This window comes from Pholcus phalangioides, unplaced genomic scaffold, assembly GCF_987345545.1.
Source record: "Pholcus phalangioides strain wild (caught in Gottingen) unplaced genomic scaffold, Ppha-v1.0 ptg000021l_1, whole genome shotgun sequence".
NCBI lineage: Eukaryota > Metazoa > Arthropoda > Arachnida > Araneae > Pholcidae > Pholcus > Pholcus phalangioides.
In genome coordinates, this window is record NW_028301614.1 from 10530432 (window position 1) to 10555639 (window position 25208).

Sequence of the window (25208 nt, forward strand, 5' to 3'; positions counted from 1 at the left end):
ATAAATATCAAATTTTGTGAATAGTTTTGTTTCACGACGTGAAAACTCACTATGAAAGGTTTTCCCATATTTGAGGGGGTTCAATAATGAAAGGGTCATTCGTTGGAATCACTCTGAGCCAAAATCGCTGAAGCTATAGATATGCCATTAGGTCAATATTGTAATATATACAATATAATATAGAACAATCAGATTTTTAATCATTTGTGACACGACTAGGTTAAAAACTAACTGACTAATTCACTCACTCCCTTACTCACTAGGTCACTCGCTCAATCACTTAATCACTCACATACTCACTAGGTCACTCACTCTCTCGCTCACAGACTCAGTAGATTGCTCACTCATTTCCTCTTTCACTGACTCAGTAACTCAATCTCTCACTGACTCAGTAACTCAATCTCTCACTGACTCAGTAACTCAATCTCTCACTGACTCAGTAACTCAATCTCTCACTGACTCAGTAACTCAATCTCTCACTGACTCAGTAACTCAATCTCTCACTGACTCAGTAACTCAATCTCTCACTGACTCAGTAACTCAATCACTCACTCCCTTGCTAACTGACTCGCATTGAACTGTTGCCTTTGAATTTTCTGGCGATGAATTTTCCTAATCTTTGTTCGTTCTAACTTGGATCCTGATGTAAATAAAAGCATGTGTGCGATGCCCAAAATGATTGGTTGAAGAACATTTGACCTTTTCTTACTGTGCAACACAGCCAAAAATATAGTTCTTTGTCTTTGCCCCTCATACCATAAAATACCTTATAATTTTTATTTCTTTTTAATATTTATTCCATATTATTTCAAAGTTATCTGTAAGACGAGAAAAAATATTTTTTAAAGATTGGTCAAAGCGTTTTTGCTGCTATGTCTTCAGGATGGGTGTTGACAGGATACGCCTTTCTCACTCAAACATTACCGTCCCCTTTTTAAAGGGAAGTTTCATTTTATTATTATGACTTCTATTCGCAAACAGATTTGATATACACTTGTATACGCTTCTTCAAGAGGTTTCGCAAGAAAAAGAGCTTTCTTCTTTATCGTTTGATGACATAAATGAAATATGCGTGTCTATCTTGTTTGGCAGAGCCATTTGAAAATTCATTTCTTTGCAGCTGCTCTGACTCCTATGAACAAAGTTGCTGCCAATAAGATTTTTTTTCTCTCCCACACGCTTTGACATACACGGGAGACGGTTGGGGGGGGGGGGTCACTTATCATTCGTGGTGAATATATGCATTTCTGGAGAATTCCCTCTTCTACTTGAGCAGCTTGTTGGGAGGAAGTAATATTTTTTTTGTCGAAGACGGCGAGCCGAAAAAGTCTGAGGATTATCATGAAGACATGAAGGTAAAGTTTTGAAAATCTGGTTCGAAAGAGTAATGCTCATTTTTGATTCAGTTAGCCTCATTATGACAGACACTATAGATCCCGTAAGAAAGCCTGGCCCGGGGGCCCATTAAAGATCCCAGTCCGGGGGCTCCTGCTATTGGATGTTGGGGTCATGGCTCGCAACCTACGCACGGATAAAAAACGGAAATTGTCTTGACCAAAAAACAGGATATCAACAACAGGTTGAAGTAAAGAAACAAAATAATGTGGATGACTCTCTCTCGTCAAATTGGAACTGCTACAGCCCATGGATTATTATGAAATATTTAGTTATACAGACCGCAAGAAAAATAAAAAGCGGCAACACAGCGGTAAGTTGTTGATAATTTGTTTCACGTTATAATTGGTAGCATATTTGGCCCAGGAAAATCATATGGCTTAAATTAGCTCAGAAATAAAATTGTAAAATTCTGAAGAAAAAAAAAGTAATAAGGAAGAGTTAGGATTTTTTTTCTCACTATCTGCCGTAAAATAATAAACAACTCGCACAAGCTTTTGTAACGACCTTGGCCCCACATCCTGCCGCAAGACCCCCAGACTGTGATCTTTAGTGGCACTTCAGACCAACCTTTCAACAGCCCTTCTATATAGTAAACTTTTAGCGTAAAAAAAATAACAAGAATTGTTGCAGGCAATGTCCGAGCTGGAGCCCCCTGTCATCCCAACTCTTGAGACGTGTGCCATGATAACGACAGAATACCTTATTGAATTTTTTTTTTGGGAGATATATACCTCTTTCTATTTTAATTAGTGTTATCAACAGTTTTTATTTCAACAAAATTTGGAGAGCAGTGAAAAAAAAAATTTCAGGAAAATTCTTCGTAACAAATTTACAATCTCATGTTTGAGGAAAAAACGCACGTGTTCGGAACACGTAATGAAGGGGCGGGTAAAATTACAACCAATAGAGATAAAGGATGCAGAGTGATATCGAAAATTGGTACAGCGGTTTATTTACATCAGGAGCCAAGTTGGAGCGAACAGAGTATAGCGGTGAATTGTTGGTCTGTGAATTTTCCGCACACGCCCTCTAAGTGGACCCTGTGTTCGAGATTACCTTGTAGTTAGTATGTGAAAGATTACCTTGTAGTTAGTATGTGAAAGATTACCTTGTAGTTAGTATGTGAAAGATTACCTTGTAGTTAGTATGTGAAAGATTACCTTGTAGTTAGTATGTGAAAGATTACCTTGTAGTTAGTATGTGAAAGATTACCTTGTAGTTAGTATGTGAAAGATTACCTTGTAGGTAGTATGTGAAAGATTACCTTGCAGTTGTTTCATGAACTATTGATAAAGAATTAAAACACTGAGATTTTATGTGTGTGTGTAAAATTGATGTGCAGTAGTTCTTTTGTGACGAAAAGTTAACTAATCTAGCAGTTGCTCTGATTAGTCTAAATTAAAAAAATTATTAGTATAAACCAAACTGCACCAGTATATATTTTAGCACAATAAGTTAAGTAATAAGAGCTCTAAAAAGGTAAAAACAATTTTTACTTTTGCAATCTATGAATTAAAATTACAATATTAATAAAATTTATAGATTGCAAAAGAAAAAATTGTTTTTACCTTTTTAGAGCTCTTATTACTTATCTTATTGTGCTAAAATATACTGGTGCACTGATTTTCACTGTATTTTTGCATACAGTTGTTAAAAGTGGTGTCATTATTGTTAACGGGAGCCCTATTCATATATTGTTTCATTTTTTTCATTTCACCAACATACAAATGTCTTGGTTTATTAAATCTAATCATCCCTCTGATGAAATCTTTCCAAATGCCGTGATCGAATTAATTCATAAATTTACGAATACTTCATGTCATCTGCGAATTTGCTGACAATCCCATCGATAAAGTAACATAACATTTATTAAAATATGAATTAAAATTACAATATTAATAAAATTTATATTTTAATAAATGTTATATTGCTTTATCGATGGGATTGTTAGCAAATTCGCAGATGACGTGAAGCTAATGGGGGGTAATCGGGAATCAAAGTGATAGGGAGTTGATGCAGACCAACTTAAACAGGATTGCAGCATAGGCAAATGAATGGAGCATGACGTTTAGCGTTGATAAGTGCATGGTTGTGTACCATGAACTGTATCTGTCGAACTGTGGCCGTCGCATCTCTGCTTTCAAACCTATATCCTTCCTGTACTCTCATATGCCTGTGAAATCTGAGACCCCCCATACTCTCTCCAATATAGATAAACTAGAATCTATTCAAAATAAATCTGCTCGCTTCATTTTGAACTGTTGGTAGTCTTCCGTCTCCATTACTGAACTCAAGCGCCAACAGCTTTCCACCTGTAGACATATCTCTCGATTAACTTCCCTTTTCAAAATCCTTCATGGCCATTTTCACATCGACACGAGCTTCATACTTTTTCAATTTATGGGGATGGTTAATAGAACTAACCATCCCCATAAATTGAAACCCATCTTTGCATCCACTGATTGTTTCAAATTTAGTTTCTTTCCTCGAACAATAACCGATTGGAACAACCTCCCACCAAACATTATTGGTTGTACAACAGTTTCCAATTTCTTTTGTAACATCAACCATCTCTTCTGTCAAACTTCACCGCATTCCCTTGTATAGGCCTTGGCCAAACAATATTGAATGAATAAATAAATGAATGATGAAAATGGTGTCCGTGGTCGTATTTAAGAGTGACCATTAAGCCGGGGTGCAAAATACATCATTTAAATTTTTATTTGACCATAAAACAGGAGTGACTGTTAAGAGGGGCTTCATATGTTTTTGATTTTTTTTTTGGTTTTGTATGATTTTGTTCCCATGGAAACTCCTGTATAACAATACTCAAGGGACTAGAGAAAAGTATTGTTATATAGATTTTTTTTTTTCTGCCATAGATGAAATGTGCTAACACTACAAAAAGTGCATCAGGATCAAAAGTAATATTGTTATATAGGATTTTCACTGTATTTTTGCATACAGTTGTTAAAAGTGGTGTCACGGGGGCCCTATTCATATATTGTTTCATTTTTTTCATTTCACCAACATACAAATGTCTTGGTTTATTAAATCTAATCATCCCTCTGATGAAATCTTTCCAAATGCTGTGATCGAATTAATTCATAAATTTACGAATTTTATGCTCTATAAATTCACCTTGCGCTGTGTAACGAAAGTCAATAACCACAGGCTCGTGTGAATGATAAGTCGAAGGAAACAAAGATAAAATAGTTAATTAATCTTTAATAATTAGGCTACTCTAAAATTATGACAACATATATGAATGTACATTAAAAGTTAGGATACTGCATTACATTATACGAGTAACATGGAGAGTGAATGTTAAATATTTGGTTTATATTTGGTTTATATTTTTTCGGAAGAGTGGCTTACCCCAATTCCGGTGAAGATCAACTTCACTCTTTTATGAGTGCCCATCTCACACCTATCTTGTGGACTTCGAGAAACTATCCTGAATCACTCTACGCACTTTCTCACTCTCTCAGTCTCTGAGTTGTTCTCCTTTTCCTATACTCTTCGTGTCCACACTTCTCAAACTTCATATATATATTTGTCCTTGGCTATCCACCTACTTCTACCTATATTCCATAAACTTCATCTCATTCTCTAATTCCGATTTTCTTTCCTAAATTTTCTTTACCAAACTTCTTTTCACTTTACATTATTGGATAACATTTTCCTATGGACATGGGTTTCATTGGCTACTGCTATTATCCCTTTGGTTCGGTTGACGTTCCTGTGGGAACTATTCCCGGAATTCGCAAATCTTCTTTCACGTAATACCATCTACTCTAACCCTGGACTTTCTCATGCTTTTACGTATGTACAAAATTCTGACCAGCTGCAAATATCATTGAAATATAAGCGCGGCCGCTGAATTTTATTACCATATTCTTCTTATACAACTTATACCGATTTCTTTCATAATGTCCTGCACCCTTTATACGATTCATTTCAGTCCCCATATTTATAGATCTGTTTATCATTACTTTTCATGCTACTTCTTCGATTCTGTATTCCTTACGTGTTACGCGCCAAATTTATAGGTTTCTTTCATGATTCATATTCTTTGGGACTCTTAACTTCTAATACCTGGCTGGTATGGCTTTGAAATACATAATTTCAAAGTCCATCCTTTCATACCATTATCCCTTGAACGATACTATTATGTAACTTTGCTAATTCCTTTACAGTATAACATCTTTAAAGGATCTTCTCATTGAATGGGATGCCCTCTAAACCAGTGATTCTTAACTTGGGGGGTCCATTGAGTCCTTGGATAAAATATTTCATTACCTCATTTATTATGAAAAATTTTTTTTAGTGGTTATTCGATTAAATTAAATTACAATTAAAACAGCCATCCAAATTCACTGGAAACTACTCATTTTTATGAATTCGAGTAGACTTACTAAACAATTATTTAACTGATTTAGTATTCAAAATTCCAAGACTTTTTCCCTTTGAGATATGAAGTGGTACCATATTATCAGGATAATTTTTTTGAAAAATCAAACTAAGATAAGCAATGGTGGTACATAAAAACAATTAGCATCTGATTTTTCTGACTTGGTTTTAAAGAATTCATTTCTAGATAATCACATGAGAAAAGTTAGTAAATATATGTAGATTGTTCGGGCCATGTTATTGAAATGATATCGAAGAATAGAACAGAAGATATCTGCAACAGCACATTGTTAGCTTTCCAGTTTGTTAATACAGTGAAACCTGTCTAAGACGGACACTATACGAGAAAGAAACCACCTGTCTTAAACGGAATCAAAATATGGTCCATTCAATTATTAGTGCTTTGATTTGCACCTTTATAAAATGGAAATCTGTCTAAAACTTAACATTATTTCAGTCTATTGAAGTTTTGTTTTGTACAGGTTTCACTGTAGCAGGCTTGTAACCAGGACTTTTAGGTACAAAGATAGTGTGTGCTAGTTTCTGATTGGGCAAGTTGGTGCTGTTATGGATTGGTTAAAATCTTGAATTTCATGTCTCCAATCCATAACAGAGCAAAATTGCAGAAGCTGAAACTAGTGTGCACTATGTTTGTACCTTTTGTTAGGAAGGAGGGGGAAAACATGACTTTGCCATCCCTCTCCATTGAGATTTGATAATTTCACTAGTTTTTTGTATTCCCTAAATGTTGCCAGCGGAGCATATACCCCCCCCCCCCCCAATCACTAGTTCCAGCCCTGGTTAATACAGTAAAAACAAAGTTTCAGTTGTATATAATACCACCAGGTCTGAGTCTGAACGGCTTGAATGTTGTTCTTTTGGAGCAACATGCTTGCTTAGAATGTTGTTCTTGTGGTTTACTTACCTTGTGAAATAAACATTAGCGTGGTTGTGCTGCTTGGTTGGCGGGATGTTGGTCCCGGCCGGCTTGAGTTTTTTTCCGGCACGCCCACGATCTCGCGATCAATGATCTTATATCGCAAAAGCAACAGAGCCTGGGCGTGCTCGGTTCTATACTAATACTAATAAACATTAGCTGGTGCTCCAAGTTAATACATGACAAGTAAACTTGCCATAAGATTTTAATCCTGAAATTAGAATTCTAATAAATATTTTTTCCCCCTTTTCTTATTATGTTGTTCATATGATCTCTAGGTTTGACAAATTTTTGGTCTACTGAAAGAAAAATTATATTATAGAGTACATTTTATGTTTTTGACATTTAAAAGTGTTACTGATGCAATTCTTTTGTAATACAAGGTTCACGAGTCAGAAAACGATGGATTCACAGTATTTTCGTTACATGATGATGTGGGAGAGGAAAATGATGTTCATGATGAAAATGGAGATGATGAAGATGACATTGAAGAAGTCATTCCCATGGACATAGATAGTGCAAGACAAGATTCAACAAGTTGTAGAAATAAAACCACAGAAAAGGTTAGAATTATTTATACAGTCGGACTCACTTATAACGAACATAGATGTTAAGAATTTTCACATATGTTTTCCCATGTCCTTTGTGTTTTATATTTGTTGCTTATTTTAGTTGCTTATAATGAACACCACTTTCAACAAAGTACACATATAACAAATTTAGTTGTAATCTTGTCTAAATCTTCTTTTCTGAAAGTTCACCTTTCTACAATGAGCAGCTACTCTGTTCCTTCCCCATTTTTTTTCCTGGAAGACATTTTATTAGCGAGTTTTTTTTTTACCATTGAGTCCTATTTTGCTTGTAGAAAACCTTATTGGGAAGAAAAGAAAGGTTATTTAGTCCAAAGACCTCCAAAGCAACTTAACACATATTTGCTACTCTTTGACTAGATTCAATCATTGGTTGTGGTGGTGTTATCAGGTTCAAGTTGATTTTCAGAGTATCCAAACATTAAAGCTATCTGTTGCTTCAGAAATTTGAAGCTATATAGTGTGTTTAAGACAGTAGTAATTAACCAGGAGTTCCCACACTTCTGAGGTTGTAGGAAAGCATTTTTGAGGGGTGTGAGATGTCAAAAAAATTTAGTTAACATGTTGAATGATTATTCAGAAAAATTGAAATGATAGGAAATTGTAATTTTTCAATTATTTAAAAAGTACCAATCATATTGACATTTTGACGCTTCGTCTTTAGGCTTCCACTCACAGAAATGTGTTTTGCTCAGAATTTGAATGCTTCCAATATAGAAGAAACACTTTTATATGCAGTTTTCAGATGATTTTGCAAAAGGTTCTTTTTCTGTTAGCAATACTTGATTTGGGGATTTTTTTTTATCTTTATTCTATGAATGATGGTAATTTAATGAAAGATGATTTTATTGTGAAATGCAAGCCCATGCACATATTTAATGTAATTTCAAAATTCTGATTTAGAAAAAATTCGAGTGATTCATTTCCTAAACTAAAGAAGACAGTTTTGCATCTATTCTTACCTTGACAAAATGGTGTTGTCATTAGAGCCGGACAAATCTCGAAAAATGTACATGCCCAACTTTTAAAATAATACATCTGAATCAGGGTTGGCAAGGTTTTGTACAGTATGGTAAATACCATGGTTTCTACCGTACTATCCAAAACCTGCTATTTATAACTTTAAGTAAAAAACTTTGCAATTTGAAGAGGTAACTTCTGTAATCAAATATTAAACTTTTAAAATTATATATTATTAATTACATTAAATATAATAAAATTTTTAAATTCAAAACAGTATGTAAAGGGTTGTATGACTGATATCAGGTTATTAAACAGTTGAAAACAACTGTCTTGAGGTTAGATATTAGATTTATTAAAACATAAAAGATACAAGACAAGAATGGGATAAAAATTTGTCACATGAAAATTAGAAAAAAACAATAGATATGACTACAGAATGAAATTAAACTTACGTAATCATCAAGCGCAGCTGCGCCTTTTAACATTCAATAACACATAACTAATTTAGCTGCCCTAGCTGTGCCAAGATGATTTCTAAGATAACAAAATTTGAAAATATTCTTTCAATTGATACATAACTTGGGGGGGACATGAAAAAAAAACCAATGTGTTAAAGGCAGTCTTTTGATAAGCCTTCTTCCAGTGTTTTCGTATTGCTTCCCCCCATGCGATAGAATTGTAAATATGGCTTGAATTTATTCGGTGAAATATTAGCTTCTAGCCTCATAAGTGCAGCAATTTAAATATAACAGAAACTTTGGGTCTTGAAGTCTTTTATCATATAGGCATAATCAGTGTTTGTAAAATTGTGTTCTGTTAGTCATGAGTAGGTGCTACATAGTGTCCTTATTTTCTTCAGATATTTTCCTTTATTTATAACTAGTTTACCTGTCGCACGGTGCTGCGATCTCAGAAAAAAAGGAAATTCAAGGAAGCTCGTTATGATAACATTCAATTCACATCGTGTCATTTTTATTGAAACTTATTCATTTTCATATGAAAAACATTTCAAAGCGTTGTTTTAATTCTATTTATTTATTAGAGTGCTTATGGATACACTATATTTTTTGTTTTTCCATCTGGTGCATACATGAATAAATCAGTTGTCCATGTGAGAAGCACGGATTCTCCAAATCTAGCCCACACACTTGCAGCGGTTGTCCTTGTGCTTTGTTGGTAGTCATTGCAAAAGCGAGTCGCACCGGAAACTGTAAAAGTTTGAATTCAAATGGCATATCTGTTGGGATCATTGGAATACGTGGCAACAATAAAAAAAAATACATCTTCCCCCTTGAATTTCCCATTCAAAATTGTAGCTTCTCGATGACATTGTTGATCATTTTTACCGAAAGTCTTCTACTGTTGCGAAGTCGTGGTGGATTGATGTTTCGGAGAAGAATGATAGACACGCCAATTTTTAATGTTAAAATGTGTGGTGGCATACCTGGCAAATCGAGTGAATTCAAGAATTCCGTTGGGTAATTGACAACTTCATCCTGATTCATCATAGTATCAATGGACTTATACATTGTCGCTTCGCTTGGCATTCTGTTTTAAATGCTGAAATTGATGGCATTGACATCGTTGTTTCTAGCTGCTAATATAGCACGTGCACTGAGCCACTGATGATTTTTGTAATTCCGCGCGATATTTGGGAAAACCTTTTGAATCAATTCGTCTTTGGTTGGTGTTATCTTACAAAATGTTGATTGCTGTCTTCCCACATTCCCAATATCCAGCAATTGCGAAACGTTCGCAATCGTTCATTGTTTTGCAAAACGTTCGGCGGATGCATCATTTTGTAGTTGTACACACATACTGGTTTTCAAAGTCAATTTCTTTACATGTTGCCATAGAACTGATGATTTGACACATGCATTAAGTTCATCAGCAGGTGTTTTTTTAAAAATAAATCAATGTTTAATTTAATAAAAAAATGATTTTTAATATTAATCACCGTTGTCTAGCACCCGCTAATCAACTATGCCCGAAACCTTCAACACACGCGCCACTTACGATAGATGTACTATGCCAGAAACCTTCGCGGGAGTGTACTCAACAATTTCCTTAAGTATCATGGGGATCGGATGAATAGTATAGTAATGCATAAAGGACAAACAGACAGACATACATTCGTTTTTATATATGTAGATTAGTTTTTAAAAATTGAGAATGTAAAATAGAAACATCAATTTAAAATTTAAAGAAAAAGTTTTAAAAGTCAAAATAGAACAATTTGCATCAATTAAACACTACACCATTGATATATATTCACATCATTATTATTGCTATCTAATAAAAAAATAATATTTATGTTGAGTTTCTCAATAATGCAATGATTATAACTGACTATGCATATGGTACCTTCAATATTAATGTATTTTTTAAAGAAACGTGTTTGGAGAGATTCGCGTGGCAGGGTTTTGGACAAACACCGTCTTAAATACAGTACCTGCTTCATAATCATACATAAAAAATAAAATGTGAATTAGAAATAACATTTACAACAAACTAAAAAATTGAAAACTGTATTTATTTAAACATTCATATGAGTGATATTAATGTACTATCGGATTTCCAGCTTAAAACCATCAATTTGGTGAAACAATTAACTTAGAAAAAAAAATCAAAATGACACCTTTTTGAAATATTTTTGATTTAGTTAGTTTTATTTTCTGCTAGTATTTTTTTTAATATGTTGGTATCATGAAAAAAAAAAAATCCAAAGGTTTCCACATAACATTTTGAAACTTATCCCACGTGTTCTGTCCAAAAGGACATCCAAAACCCCAACCCTGGCCTGAATAAATATTTAATATGTTACCATTGGGCATATATAGTTGAAAAAAAAATACATGCCCAGTCTCAAAAATTTTACATATTCCAGGTGTTTCCGGCTGTAGATTCATCCAGCCGTGGTTCTCATCACTTGTAATGATGAAAAAAAAAACAGAAATCTCTTGAGTTTGAGTAGTGATACGTGAGTAGCCCCCCTTCCCCGCAGAAAAAACCTGTCTCAAAATATTATGAAAAAAATAATAGTAACAAATTAATAAAAATTAAAATGCAATTTTAATTTTGTTGCGTTCAATTGCTTGTAATATGCCTTTGTGTGTTTTTTCTTCTATAAATTATTTTGCAATTTGGATCATTAATGCTAAGAATTAATTGTAAAGAACTAAATTTTCTAACAAATGGACACCACATTATTCACTGGGGTGCTGGGAAGTAAATTGAATCGCATTGGGGGTTCAAGATGATAAAAAGGGTAAGAAGAACTGGTTTAAAGTGAAAAATGGGAGAAAAGGGCATATCAGAGAAATCTTTACTCGAAGTTTGTTGTACACAATTTTGAAGAGCAAAGAGGAAGAACGATTCTAATTGAGAGGGAATAAGAATTCAATATTGATGTAGAAGCAACCCCTTTTTAAATGGTTTTAAGAAGTGAGACAATAAAATATCATAGCTGCCAATTCTCCTGAATTTTAGCTTCATCTCTCGACCTCCTGAAAAGTGCTTAAATCTCTCGAATTTTTACAAAAATCCCCAATTGTCCCTAAAAGTCCCCTACTCATGCCTGCCAACTTTCCCGATTTAGGCGGGAGACTCCGGATTTTTCATCCTTCCTCCCGCTCTCCGGATTTATTAAAATTTCTCCGGATTTTGGCAGAAAATTAGATTTTACGCGAGCTTTCACGTTGCCGTGGCATCAATGATTACCGTCGTCGTTATAGAAAACACCCATAGAGGACAGTCGTGGTCATTTCTATCGAGCAGCCTTAAAAAAGTCTCTGTGACTGCATTTAAGCAACTGGCAAAGACGCGACTTCGTTTTCATAGCGTTTATCGGCAATCATTTATCAGGGGCATGACCTTGGTTGCCGAAATTCCTGTATAATCATTATTGTATTCCATTAACAGCCATGCGGTCAACGCGTTTTTTCGTCGACAGCTTTGTAATTTGAGTTTTTTTTTTAAATTGTTTATTCCGATTAAACGTTTTCAGAAAGAAAATATAAAACTTAAAGCTATAATAAAGCTAAAATATAAAGCTTTCACAAGTTCATATACCCAAGATAGAATCGCTGATAGCATTCACGAAAGGAAACACATATTTTATGAACAGTATGTACATGTGATTTCTCTATTCTGCTCAGGGGCAATGCAGAACCTGCCTTGGGGGGGGGGGGGGGGGAATGTAACTTTTTCTTAATTGATTTAAAAAAAAAAATTCGAAATTTTTTTTTTTCTTTTGTGAATTTTTTTTGATCGAGTCTGTGAGTGCTGGGGGGGAGGGGGGTCTCCGGATCCCCCTCGGGAGAAGCTCCGGATTTTTGGATTTCAAAAGTTGGCACGTCTGCCTACTTCATTTAAAAAGAATCCCCGCTTCTGAAAACAATCCCTGAGTAATTTCTTGTGGGGCAAAAAGTCTTTTGCCTCTGTTTTTTTTCCATTTCGGAATGACGTAATGCATCGTAAATGAGGGAATAGTGGGAAATTTCTTTTTTAAGGAAGTTTTACAAACCCTTTGATGGTAACAAGAAAAGTTGTTTGTCTTATTGTGCAGGGAAATAGCTTAGCAGCCAATAGTCCTGGATAATAATTGATGATTATAGTGACGCTCATGTGGCCACAACTTCCTCTTTTGTTGAAGTTGCATACTTGCAATAACAAAACATAATTACTGATAAGCAAAAAATATTTAATCAATTTTAAAGGTACTTATTCCCCCGATGAATTTTCTTTCATCAAACGTTAAAGAAAAGGGCAGACTTTTTCTTTTTGTATAAATTGTGTTACAGACATAAACATCGGTCATGGTGGAAAGGCATCATCACCCATGTGAAATCAAAAAACATCAAGCAAGTGTCACAAAAAAGTCAGTGTTCTTCAAAAATTGACGCTTTTTCCCTTCACCTTCATCTTCCGATGATTTTGGGGTCATTCGCGCAGAATGTTTGTTCACATCGTTTCTGATTGAACACAATATATATTTTTTTTTACATCACCATTGAAGTTTTGGCCTCCAATTTCACTTTTTTTTTTTTTTTTGTGTAGAGATTTTATTCCTAAGGGTTTAAAATCCATGTGTGTAAAATCCATCGAGAAGAAATACAGTAAAACCTCAATAAGTCGTCACCTCAAGTTATCGAAAAATTATGACGGCTTAAGCGGAGTGACGACTTAAGCAGAGTTTCGTCAGATTTAATGTGCAATGTTATGAAAATCGTATAAATTTAAAGTAATGTGACATTTATTAAAGTATAAATCAAAATAACAATATTAATAAAATTTATAGATTACGAAAGAAAAACTAATAGCAATTTTTTATCTTTTTTCTCTCTTATTACTTAAAATATTGTGGTCTACACTTTGATTTATACTAGTAATTTTTAATTTATAGACTAACAGAGCAACTGTTTGAATAAGTAGCTTTTCTTCATAATAGTCATTGCACATTAATTTTACATATACATCAAATTTAATTTTAGTGTTTGAGTTCTTCATCAGTAGTTCATGATGCAACTGGGAAGTAATCTCGTACACTTTTGACTTGGTGGAGGGGCCCTGGGCAGGGAAAAGTAAACAGAAGACCTTTACTTGGAAAAGAATGTCTAATTTTTTTCAACAAAGATATTTTGTTTAAATTTCAAGCCCTAAATTAGTAGAGCCCATGCTTTCTATGATTATTTATTATCCGTGCCCGCGCACGTTTCACTTTGACTTAAACTTGATTCTTCGATTTACATAAATTTTGATTTCCTTGCACTATATGTAATCTTTGACATATCAATAAATTTTGGTTTTGCCAAAAGTGCTAAGCAAGGGCAAAGGGGCAGGGGCAAAGTGCTTACGTTGCTTCTTGCGACAGAGCTTGGGTGTCTCGCGGTTTCTCCGGTTTCTCCAATAGAGCCCAGGCAGAAATGAGGTCTAGCCTGAACAGTCCCCAGTGTTCTAAAAACTTTATTCGGCAATTGAACTTCTCCAGCGTAACTTTCGTTACTTAAACTGTTGCGTTTGGGTATATAGGATTTTATGGTGACTTTTAAGCATATGGCAATGCTGTTAACAAGCTCTTTTTTTAATGGGAGCCATAAAAATAGTCTGTTCCTCTTTCTCAAACTTTTTCATAGTGACGACTTAACCGAAATTAGCGACGAGTAAACGAGGGTTTAATAACGTTGTGGTCTATGAGAGCTGGAAGCGTCTAAAGAAAAATGACGACTTAACAGGAGCGACGACTTATCAGGGTGACGACTTAACGAGGTTTTACTGTATATCTATTTCTCCTCTAAGGTAAAATCCCTATTTTGACTTCAGTTTTTGAGTAGGGATTTTATTCCCTACACTTTAACTTTTATGAGTGAAAAATCCTTATTTTATTTGGAAAAAATTCCTTTTGTATTTATTAGGAAGTAATTATTGTATAAAATATGGGTCCGTGCGAAAATCTCTCTAATTTTCATTTTCAAAAGTTGGCAGCTATGAAATATTAACACAAAACATTTAATATCCACAATGATATCAAGAAAAAAATAATATGATAATAATACCAGGGCCCGGATGTTGATGACATTTGTATTTTTGCATCTTTTGGCATTTTTAGGATACTTTTCACTTTTCTAAAAAAAATTTTCAGAGTAAAAAGTGAAAGAAATTAAATATATGTGTGTGGTAATTACATTGAGTGATATTATCAAAAATATCATTTATAAAATTTTTGAATCAAACCGCTTTTTAAGCAAATTACGACTTCGGGTCGTGATAAAGGAATTCAATTTAAACAAAAAGTAAAGGAGCACATTACAAAAAAATATCTCCATCCAAATGTGGGAACCAGACAGAAGAGAGCATGGTTTATAATTTGGCTGCAGTCATGGAGTGAAAAATAAAACAACAGATAGCATTGGTATATGAACTTGAAAAGTCTTTCGCTAAAGATAAGAAGTCGGTTAAGCCCGTTCATCTGCAAGCGAAAGCAAAGGAAAAGAAGTGTTGGATTATAAAATTAATGCATCGAAATGGAAATAAAAACGTAGCCCACTACTTGAAAAGAGCTCTCTTGAAAAGATGATAGGTACCTCTTGAGCAGCAACATATTTTCCTAGAGATAAATTAGAGTACAAGTGATGATAACTTGAAAATTTTCTCAAGCTTTTGCACTGAAGCTTATGTGCTGAATGAGGATTGCTGAATTTTGAATAATCCCCAGAAAGTAAACCATCTATATTTTGTCTCTTACAAAAGCTAGTTATAGAATTTGGTTAGGATGTTTTTCTACTGATCAGATCATTTTGTTTTGCAAAGTGTGTAAAAATAAAGTTGCTGCTGAAAAGAAATTAACTGTCACACAGCATATTGAAAGGAATAAGCATAAAAAGGGAATTGAGCATTCAAGAAAAAGTCTTAATCATTTCAACTCCTCTTTGAACAGTGTAAGTAGTCTACATCAGTGGTTCTCAACCGGGGGCCTATGGCCACCTAGTGGTACTGGGATACTTCAAAGGGCCACGACATGTGGTTTGGAGGACTGCAGAGAACTGAGAAGAAAAATTAAGGTGTAAAAAAATAAAGCTTTCATATTAGTGACTATACACTTACAGAATCCAACAAAACCACTCATAAAACCAGGGGCATCGGCCATCGTAGAGCATGGACCCACCTGAGCCTCACCGCCTACATTTCGCAGCAGGTTCCCTAGAATGGGGTTTTTCACAGACCCCTTTATATTAAATTTTATAGTGTGAAAAAACAAAAAATGAGATGAAAATCCTATCAGACCTTCCCCCTCCCCCCGGGCTGCAGCTCTGTCAGTCCCACTCTTGTGAGGTGGGTCATGCCTGGGAATCTCATGTCCATAAGTGACCCCACCTCACGATATTTTGTATAGTACAATAAATTTTGAAAATAAGTAGGCTGTTTATTTCCAGCTAAGTATGGGACTACCATAGCATCACTTTGCCTGAGGGGTCCCCATGATGTCAGACGGCCCTGAATAGAACTCACACTACCGGGAAGCTCAATAAATTCTAGCACAGTAGTCTGGAGGCTAGTCTTATTTGCAAAATTTCCGTTCATTATGAATTCACTGAAAAAATTTGTTTCAATAGATGAAACAACTGATGCTGAAGCCCTCCCTGTTGCTAATGTCGTCATAGGAATTCTCGGGCTGGATCATGTTTTCTATTAAATTCTGATATTCTAGAAAAAGTCAATCATTCCACTTCTGTCAACTTTTTTGACAAAAGCATGAATGTTTTATGGCCAAATGGTGTGGGTGCACAATAATATTTTACTTTTCTTGACCAATGCTACTCCATATATGATAAAAGCAGGGCTAGCAATCAGAAGCTTCTATCCAAAAGTTGTACATGTAACTTGCCTTGCTCATACAATGCATAGCATTTGTGAAGAAATTTGATCACGTTATTCGAATGTTGACATTCTTTCCAATGTGAAGTTTTTGTGAAATAGATACCATAGAAACTTGGTAAATTTCAAAAGCCAAGCCAAAGCTCCTACATTAGTTCTGCCTCTAAAGCTCGTTATTAGGCGATAGAGAACATGGCTAAATGTTTGCATACTCAACAGTAAAAATTTTCAAATAGTCTCAAATCCACACTAAATGAATTTAATAAGGATGGCATAGTATCACTGCAGATCTGAAGATGTGTTACAAACTATTCCACCAAATGGTTTATCTATCATTGGGAGAACCTTTCTTCAAAATAATGGACAAACGAACCAACTTCATTAGTTTCAAATAAAAGTGCCAACAGCCAGAAGAGATAGCTTTTTCCATGGGTACAGATGCCTTGCTGCGAGAATCTGGAAGTCTGCCATCAGGACTTGTATGTGCATACTACGCAAGGTTTGCTCCTGCTGTTGAAGATTTCGACCTGGCTCCATATGCGAAGTGCTTTTTCTACTAATTTTATTTATTTATTATCACTCTTCTAGTGTAATTGCAATTCATGACTTCTGGGGTGGTTGTAAATTAATATCAATGGCATACAATTGAATTATTTTCTTTCACAGTAATATCCTGATTTACGTTACCCAGAGAGAGTTACATGAACTCAGAGTTATATGATTGAATTTTTTTTTTTTGTGAAAAATGCACATTTCTCAAATTCAAACATAGTCAAAGGATAATTTCTGAATTGGTAGAGATTATTAAGTTATATTCAAGTAAGAATTGCTTGGTTGATCAGAACAGTATATGTGATGAACTAAGCTAATTTTTTAGAGGCCACAGTATAAGCTGGGAAAGTTGTTGAAGATGAAAACTTTGCTATGATTTTGTAGAAATGTTATTCCAAGCCTTTGTGTGTGGCATTTGCCATTTTTGCAGACTGGCCACAATTTCATACCTAAAATCCAACAATATTGCCAGCCTTAAAAAAATTAGGTTAATGTGATGCTCATCAAAGATAATTTACCGGGTCTGCACCTCTCAATTGATTTCCACTCATGAGTGAAAGTTTTTTCATGCTTCCGAAACCAAGGTTTTATGAATCTGGACCTTGTTACAGATTGGTTTCAACAGCAGAAAACCATTAAGGGTGCTATTGCCATTAGTAAATATAGAAAGGGGTTTTTTTTTTCTGTGAATATTGAAAGAACTTTTGTCAACATTCAATTTTGATTTAAATTTCATTTTACATTTATAGGTTCTGGTCGGAGAACAATCACCAAAGCCTGTTTCAATCAACAGTATCACTAACAAAGAACAAATATTAGATCTCACTGTCATGGAACTCAAACTCATCCTGACAAGGAATTTTGTGAGCTTCAAAGGTTGCTGTGAGAAAAGAGATTTGCAAGACAAAGTTGTACAGTTGTGGCAACAGAAGCAAGGCTCAAAAGATATAGGTACAAATATTTGTTTTCTGGTGCTATATACAATGGAGTTAACATGAGAAAAATTATTACATTAAAAAATTTTCAGAGTAAAATCAATTAAAAATTGGCATTTCTAGTACAAATTTTAATATACACTGTACAGCCATCAGTCAGTGGACACTTAAGAGTTCAGAGATTATTTAAAATTTCTAGAAAAATACTTAGTGAATTGTTCTGTAAACCCTGTACTTGTACTCACTATTTCCGGTGAAAATTTAGTCACGAGTGCATTTATAAGGAAACCCACAAAAAGTTGAATAAAAAATGTTTTTGATCAACCCTTTATTATGGTAAGTGATTTTTAACCTTCACAAAATATGCTATTTTCAATATTTGTATGCGTTTTGTGAAAATTGCACTTATTTTCACAAAGATATAATTTTCATTTTTTCAATTTTCATAATACAATAAAACCTGTCTTTAACAGAACCTGTATTAAGCAAAAACCTGTCTTCAACAGAAAAAAATTGTTCCGTTATTTCAATGCCAAAATACGCATTAAGAAACCTGAATTAAATGGAACCTGTCTAACACAGAAATGGAAAGGAAAATTGTACCCTTTAATGGAAAATTTCACATAAACACTGAGTGTTTGGTGACCAATAGACCAAAGGATCATACAAAATGTTAAAGTGCTCCACCGAAATTTTTTACGCAATCTATGCTTGGAAATGTGAGTTCTACATCATCCACCCTTAGATTAGCAAAAATCTGTTTCTGTGCTTGATGCTGGGGCTTTGATAAGTCATATGTAGTAAAGCAGTTGCTTTCTGAAACTGACAAAATTTTTCGGAAAAGCAGGCCTTTCCACAGGAGAAATCAGTGTAAGGGTTGAATTTTCGAATGATATGCAAGACTTACAAAATGCAAGCTGGGTGCATTCAGTGATCGCAAGGCTGACCAGGGCTAGAATTAATCAGAGGCAAAGGGGACAATTGCTCTAAAGGCAAAATTTAGGTGGGAATAAAAACATTGGTATAAAATCATTGAATTTTACAGTGGTAGGGGCAGCAAAATTATATTGCTCTCCATCTTTCCCTCACAAAATTCTTAGTTATGGCCTTGATGCTGTGGATTACATAGGCGATAATAGAGAAATCCAGGCTTTCGTACTTCGTATAGACGAAATGTACAGACTGAATCAAACTCGACAGATATTGACACCCTAATTGAAAATTTTTGAGGAAGTTAAAAAGGACATAGATATTATTTTAGAATAAAAACAGTGTAGGTTGGAATTTTATATGGACGATGTCAAAACCTAAATACCTAAAATTAGTAATTATTGACTAATTATTTATTTACTTTTTTTAATTGTTTACTTTATCTTAAATTTTTTTTTATATTTTATTTCAATCACACATGAGATCGTCACATAATTTTACAAATTTTTTCAATTGAACCTTTATTAAGCGGAAACCAATGGAAAAAATCTTGGTTCTTTGTGATTCCTTTGAAGACTGGTTTTACTGTATATTTTTTGCTTATAACAAGCGGAGTTTCTAACCAAATTTCACAAAACTCATAGAACACCTGACAACATAAAAATTACACATTATGCTGGAATTTGAAGTGAAAACATTTGATATTCATGAGATATAAGCATTTAAAGAAACAGATATAAGTATTTCTTCATTAAGCATGCACGAAATATATCAATTTTTCATACTTAGGTTGAAATTATATAGAGCAACTTTTATGAAAAAAATTAGTTAAATATCATGAGAAAACAAAGATATAGGCAATGGAGTGAGCTGTATTTAAGTTGTTCAAAATAACTGGATGATGTGGGATTTTCCACAAATGAATATTTTGATTAATTCTGTCAAAAACTGGTTCAAACCGTCAAAACTATCAAAACCTAAATGAATGCTTTTGGATAATATTTTGAACACAATTAGTATATAACATGATGAGAAACTTTTTTTTGTATATTTTATTTTAGTTTTAAACATTAAGTTATATTAAAATAATTTTTAAAAAAAATTATAATTTGCAATTTTAATTTTTTCAACATACGAAAAGTGTAGATAATATATAATTTTATGGTCCATTTTATCTAAATTACTGATTACTCATGTTCAATTTAATAAGCAAAATAGAGCTGTTTATTCTAAATATACGCAATAGAGCATCAGGGTTAGGTTTTTACCTCCGAAATTAGCTCAGTCAAAAACTTACTGTCAGTGTTAAATAGTTTTAATTTTTTTTTACCTAATGGATATTTTAAGTAACAAAACACTTTTATGTAGGTTAACACGTTTTTATATTTTGAATTGTAACTACTGAGAAGAATTACCTGTTTTGATATTTTAAATTTTTTGATCTGCCCAGAGTTTTAAAGAGTATTTTCAATAAAAGCAGAACTTGATACCCAAAATATTGTTTTGCACATTTAGATGCAGCTTGAATTGAAGAACCATTGTATTATGAATGCTAAATATACTTCACCATATCATAGTCAAAAACTTGACCATTCTTACTTCTGCACAAAGAATAAGTTATGGGAGTTTCATAAGCATCATATATACAAGCCAGCACTGCCAAATTAAAGGACATTTTAGTCCTACAATTCAGTATGAATTTTGATTGCTAGATATATTTTAATGTTATACACTATACGGGTATTTTTTTAAGTATCAGCGATTATCTTGATAATTTAACAACAGAAATCGGCATTACATATATCTGGTGTAAAAGATATTTTTAAACACCCACCTGTTATAAAAAGTGTACAGTAGATGTTTATATCTATATATAAGCAGTTAAAGAAATTTTGAAGGTCAAGAATCATCTTGAATTGAAGAATATCAAATAATTTCAGTTTTTCCTTCAGCTTTTATGCTATGCTTTATTCAAATTGTATATTTTATTAGAAAAAAAAAAACATAGTCCAAAATAATTCTGTATAGAGTAGAAAATTATTTTACATTCATATTAAGTATTTATTCTTTGTAATAACAGTCACTTTAAACATAAAATGCAATTAATGTGTGTATCTCCAATGGGAATTTTTATATGGAAAAGCAATATTTGAGGTTTTTGATGGAGGGATTTTGACGTGACAGTGTAAACCGTCAAAAACTGGCATGCATTAGAAACCTGCCAACCCTGAGCAATATATATTTGGGTGCCATAATAGCCATTATGATTCCTTGTGCATGTACTGCTGCTTTTTATTTAGTTTCTTTCCCATAGTGAAGGCATGTTTAAGGTAAAAAAAATTGCCCTTTTCAGTTTATGGTCAATTTCTTTCAACTAACCACATTCACATTTCCTCGCTCAGAAAACTTTCACAATGAAATCTATGGAACATACCATATATTATAAAAAATACCATAATTTGTATAATACACTTATTATGACAGTTCCATTCTAACTCTTTGCAATTTCTGAATTTAAAAAAAAATTATTTTAGCTTGACGGGAAAATCCTGCTTTAGAACAATTGAAAAAAAAAAATTATTTGACATTTTAAAAGTAGTTATATGGGAAAAAAAAGTTATCCTGTCTCCCCATATACCATGTTCGACCAAGCAAAACACGATTGTCGCACATACAACCTGAATTTTCTTTAGATATACAATAGAACCTCTCCTTTAAGGATGAATTTTTTTGTCCCACTGGTGTCCACAAAAGAGAAGTTTTATGGTATTCATCAATCAGTTATTGATATCAGGAAACAGGAGTCCTGTTTTGATCATTGTGACATGAACTGTATATTGAAAATGATTGTGAGTGAGATATAACACGATAGTTTCAAAATCTCTTCAAAAATAATGTTTTAGAGGGATTTGTCATTGTATAAAGGATATTATTATATTAAGAGAAATTTAACACCTGCTAAAATACCATTTTGAAGTTTATATTAGATTCTGCAGTTTATGGGGAAGTGGGGTTGTACTGTATATGATTGACATGAAATTGAAATTGATCTATTTATGCCTGGATATTTTTTCCCTCAGTCAATTTATTTGCATGTGAAGGTAAATTAAAAAAACCTACAATTTAGAATGAATTTCAATTACATGGGGAGCAGAGCATGGTGATGTTTGTCTAACCAAAGGCATCCATGTTCAAGTCTGGACCTCTCCCTGTCAAATTGCAGGCTATGAGATGGCTTTTTCATTCTATTTAAATATTTTTAAAAGATTTTTGTGAACATTTTATTAAATTGAAATCTTTAATATTAAAATCTTTTTCTTTTCTTTCTTTTCTAGGTAACATGGCTGATGAGAACTTGTGCAAGATATGTTTCGAAGCTCCTGCTGACTCTGTACTGTTGGACTGTGGACATGTTGTGACTTGTACAGAGTGTGGAAAGCAGCTACATGAATGCCCCATCTGTCGGCAGTACGTTGTGCGAGTTGTGCATATTTTCAAAGCGTGAATTATTCAATCAAATTGTTTGTTGATGGCCAAATATATTTTTCATTTTGAGAAGAAAAAAAAATGTAATGTATATATATCAGAATAAAATGAATTTGACTAAGCATTTTCCCCCTCTTTTCATGAAAATTTTTCTTTTTCATTGTTTTTTAATCATAGTTTGAGAAAGCTTTGTATTTACAAGTGAAATCAAACTGGAAATTGAGTGATGGCCATAGTATGTATTAATAAATACACTTTAGCCAATGTTATCTATCTTTGTTTTTATACAATGTTTCTTGGGTACATTTTGAATGAAATGGCCAAAACGTCATTGCATATGCAGTATTTTGTTTTTACAAAATAATTTTCTGTTCTCAAACAATATGTAAAATGTCTTTTCTTTCCCATTTATAAACTTTCATTACAGAATTGTTCAAGTTCATAAAAATAAGCATTGGATATGACTGAAAAAAAATATTGGAACAGTGAAAATCTCATTAAATGGTATTCTAGGTAGGACCTTTTTTAACCCTACACCTGCAAACCAGCTAGACAGGAGTAGAAACTTAGTATTTTCTGTTTTGGTAAAGTAGTGTATAGTATTTTATTTAAATTTGATGTTTATAAAATAATTTTTAGTTGCTAACATCTACTGCCTAGTTATAAAATTTTTTATTTCATTACCACTCAGGGTTGGTAAAAAAACCGGGTTTTTTTGTTTTAAATAGTATTAACATTAAAAACAATGAAATTTCTGAAAAATCATTCAAACTTCTAATAACTAACTAAAATAAAATGTTTATTAATGTAATTAACACTATTCCCATGCTAATTAATCAATAAATATTTATTACATTTTAACAAAAACTAACTTTTGCAATTTAATTATTTTTTGCTTAACTCAATGGATTACTGTGTGTTTGAAAATTCTTTTAATGCTATTATTAATCATTTAATATACAAAGGTTTTTCTCCAGTTACTTTCAGTATACTTAATTAGGAAGCTATTTCGCAAAAAGTAATAAAAATTATGTGAATATAATGTATTTAATGAAGCATAAATAATGCAGATTAATTAGCAATGATTTACGATATACAGTACAGGGTGATTATAACTAAGGTTCTGATTTCAAAACACTGTAAAAAAAGAAAGATTGTCAGAATGACTTGAAAATTGACATGAATATTCCTGAAAAAATTTAATTTTATTTGATAAAAGGGAAAAAATACTTAAAAATGTAAAATTAATGACATCATGTGGGAAATTTGCTCGCAGAATGGAAACGATAGCCAGTCGTGGCAGAATGATACATGATTTCATAATTCATGGAAACATCACAAAAACGAAGTAATTGAACAAATAACTACAACTTCCTTAAGAAATGTTAAATATGTTGACCACCGCGTGTTCTGGCTATGAGGTTGAAAGCACAAAAATTCTTGTTCAACAACAGAATCTGAGTATGCCATGGTCATAATGTGGTTGTGCTTGCAATTCAGCTTTATTAAACCAAACGCGACCCCCCACACCCCCATTAATATTCCTGAGGAACTTTAACATATAGGGAATGTGCTGGAGATTGCAATTCACCAAAGTTTGCAATCTGGCCACTGTTTATAACATTTTGAGATACCCCCACAGCCAGAAGTTGCAAGGGTTAAGGTACATCCTGTCAAAATGGGTCTTTAGCAGCTGCTTTGCTGGTATTGCAATGTGCATCTTGATAGAAGTTCTATCCACACACTGATGCTGTGGAAGTGCAGAAATGATGTGGTTGCACAAAATAGATTGTACTGCTGGCCAAGTACAGCATCATCTACTTGCACTTTTTTCTTTTGCGAAAGAAACGTCCATTGCTTCAGGAGTATCCATGCAAATTTTCAAGTCATTCTGATCAGTACTTATTGTATAGTTTTGGAATCAAAACTTAAATTATAATCACCCTGTATATAGCTGATTATTTTTCATAAATCTGTTACTACTATACAGTAGAACCTTGATTAATCGGGCTTAACAGTGTGTGTGTGAAAGTATAAAAAAAAACAACTATTGAAGACTGGGAGATATACAGTAGGAGATGTGCTACTTCTTATGGGAAAGAAAATGAAAATGTATATGAGGTAATGTAGCTACTAGTACACTAGTCTTTGTCCTTTAAAGACAGCTGGTGTCTTTATTGGATTATAGGACCACCTGCCCCTAGCATGATGGTGTCACTACTGTAGCTGCTTCTTCCTGAAGGGAAAAAGAAACCCTGTGAGATAATACACCATTACATTTAGATGTGTGATGCAATCCTTATTCATGAATTTGCTAAAGATAGAGCATCAGAATGTAGCCAAAGGTTAGAAAATATTGTAAGAATGAGAAATTTTGGCTTTTATATATAACTTTAAATAACTCAGATACTTCATATGAAAAAAAAATATATTCTGGCCACTTTTATGAGACTTTTTTGAAAAAAACCACTTATAAAATCTTATGTCATTTAAAGATATACCATCAGAATGTACGCCAAGGATATAAAATGTGGTAAAAATGAAACATTTTGGCTAATAATGAACCGATATGATATTTTTCAAGGAAAAAAATATTTAGGCAACTTTTATTTGATTTTTTTAAAAAAACCA

At 33.3% G+C, this 25208-nt stretch overlaps 1 protein-coding gene across 2 annotated transcripts in view; it reads left to right on the forward strand.

Moving 5' to 3' along the window:
- Nucleotides 1-22701, forward strand: part of LOC149070597 (E3 ubiquitin-protein ligase RNF34-like) — a 34033-nt gene extending 11332 nt beyond the window's left edge. For both annotated transcript variants that reach the window (XM_089248989.1, XM_089248990.1), the window contains exons 4-6: nt 7132-7311; nt 17976-18177; nt 22427-22701. In XM_089248989.1, coding sequence (XP_089105115.1) covers nt 7132-7311; nt 17976-18177; nt 22427-22596 — 552 coding nt within the window. In that variant the 3' untranslated portion in view covers nt 22597-22701. The remainder of the gene's footprint in view (nt 1-7131; nt 7312-17975; nt 18178-22426) is intronic.
- Nucleotides 22702-25208: the final 2507 nt, after the last annotated feature.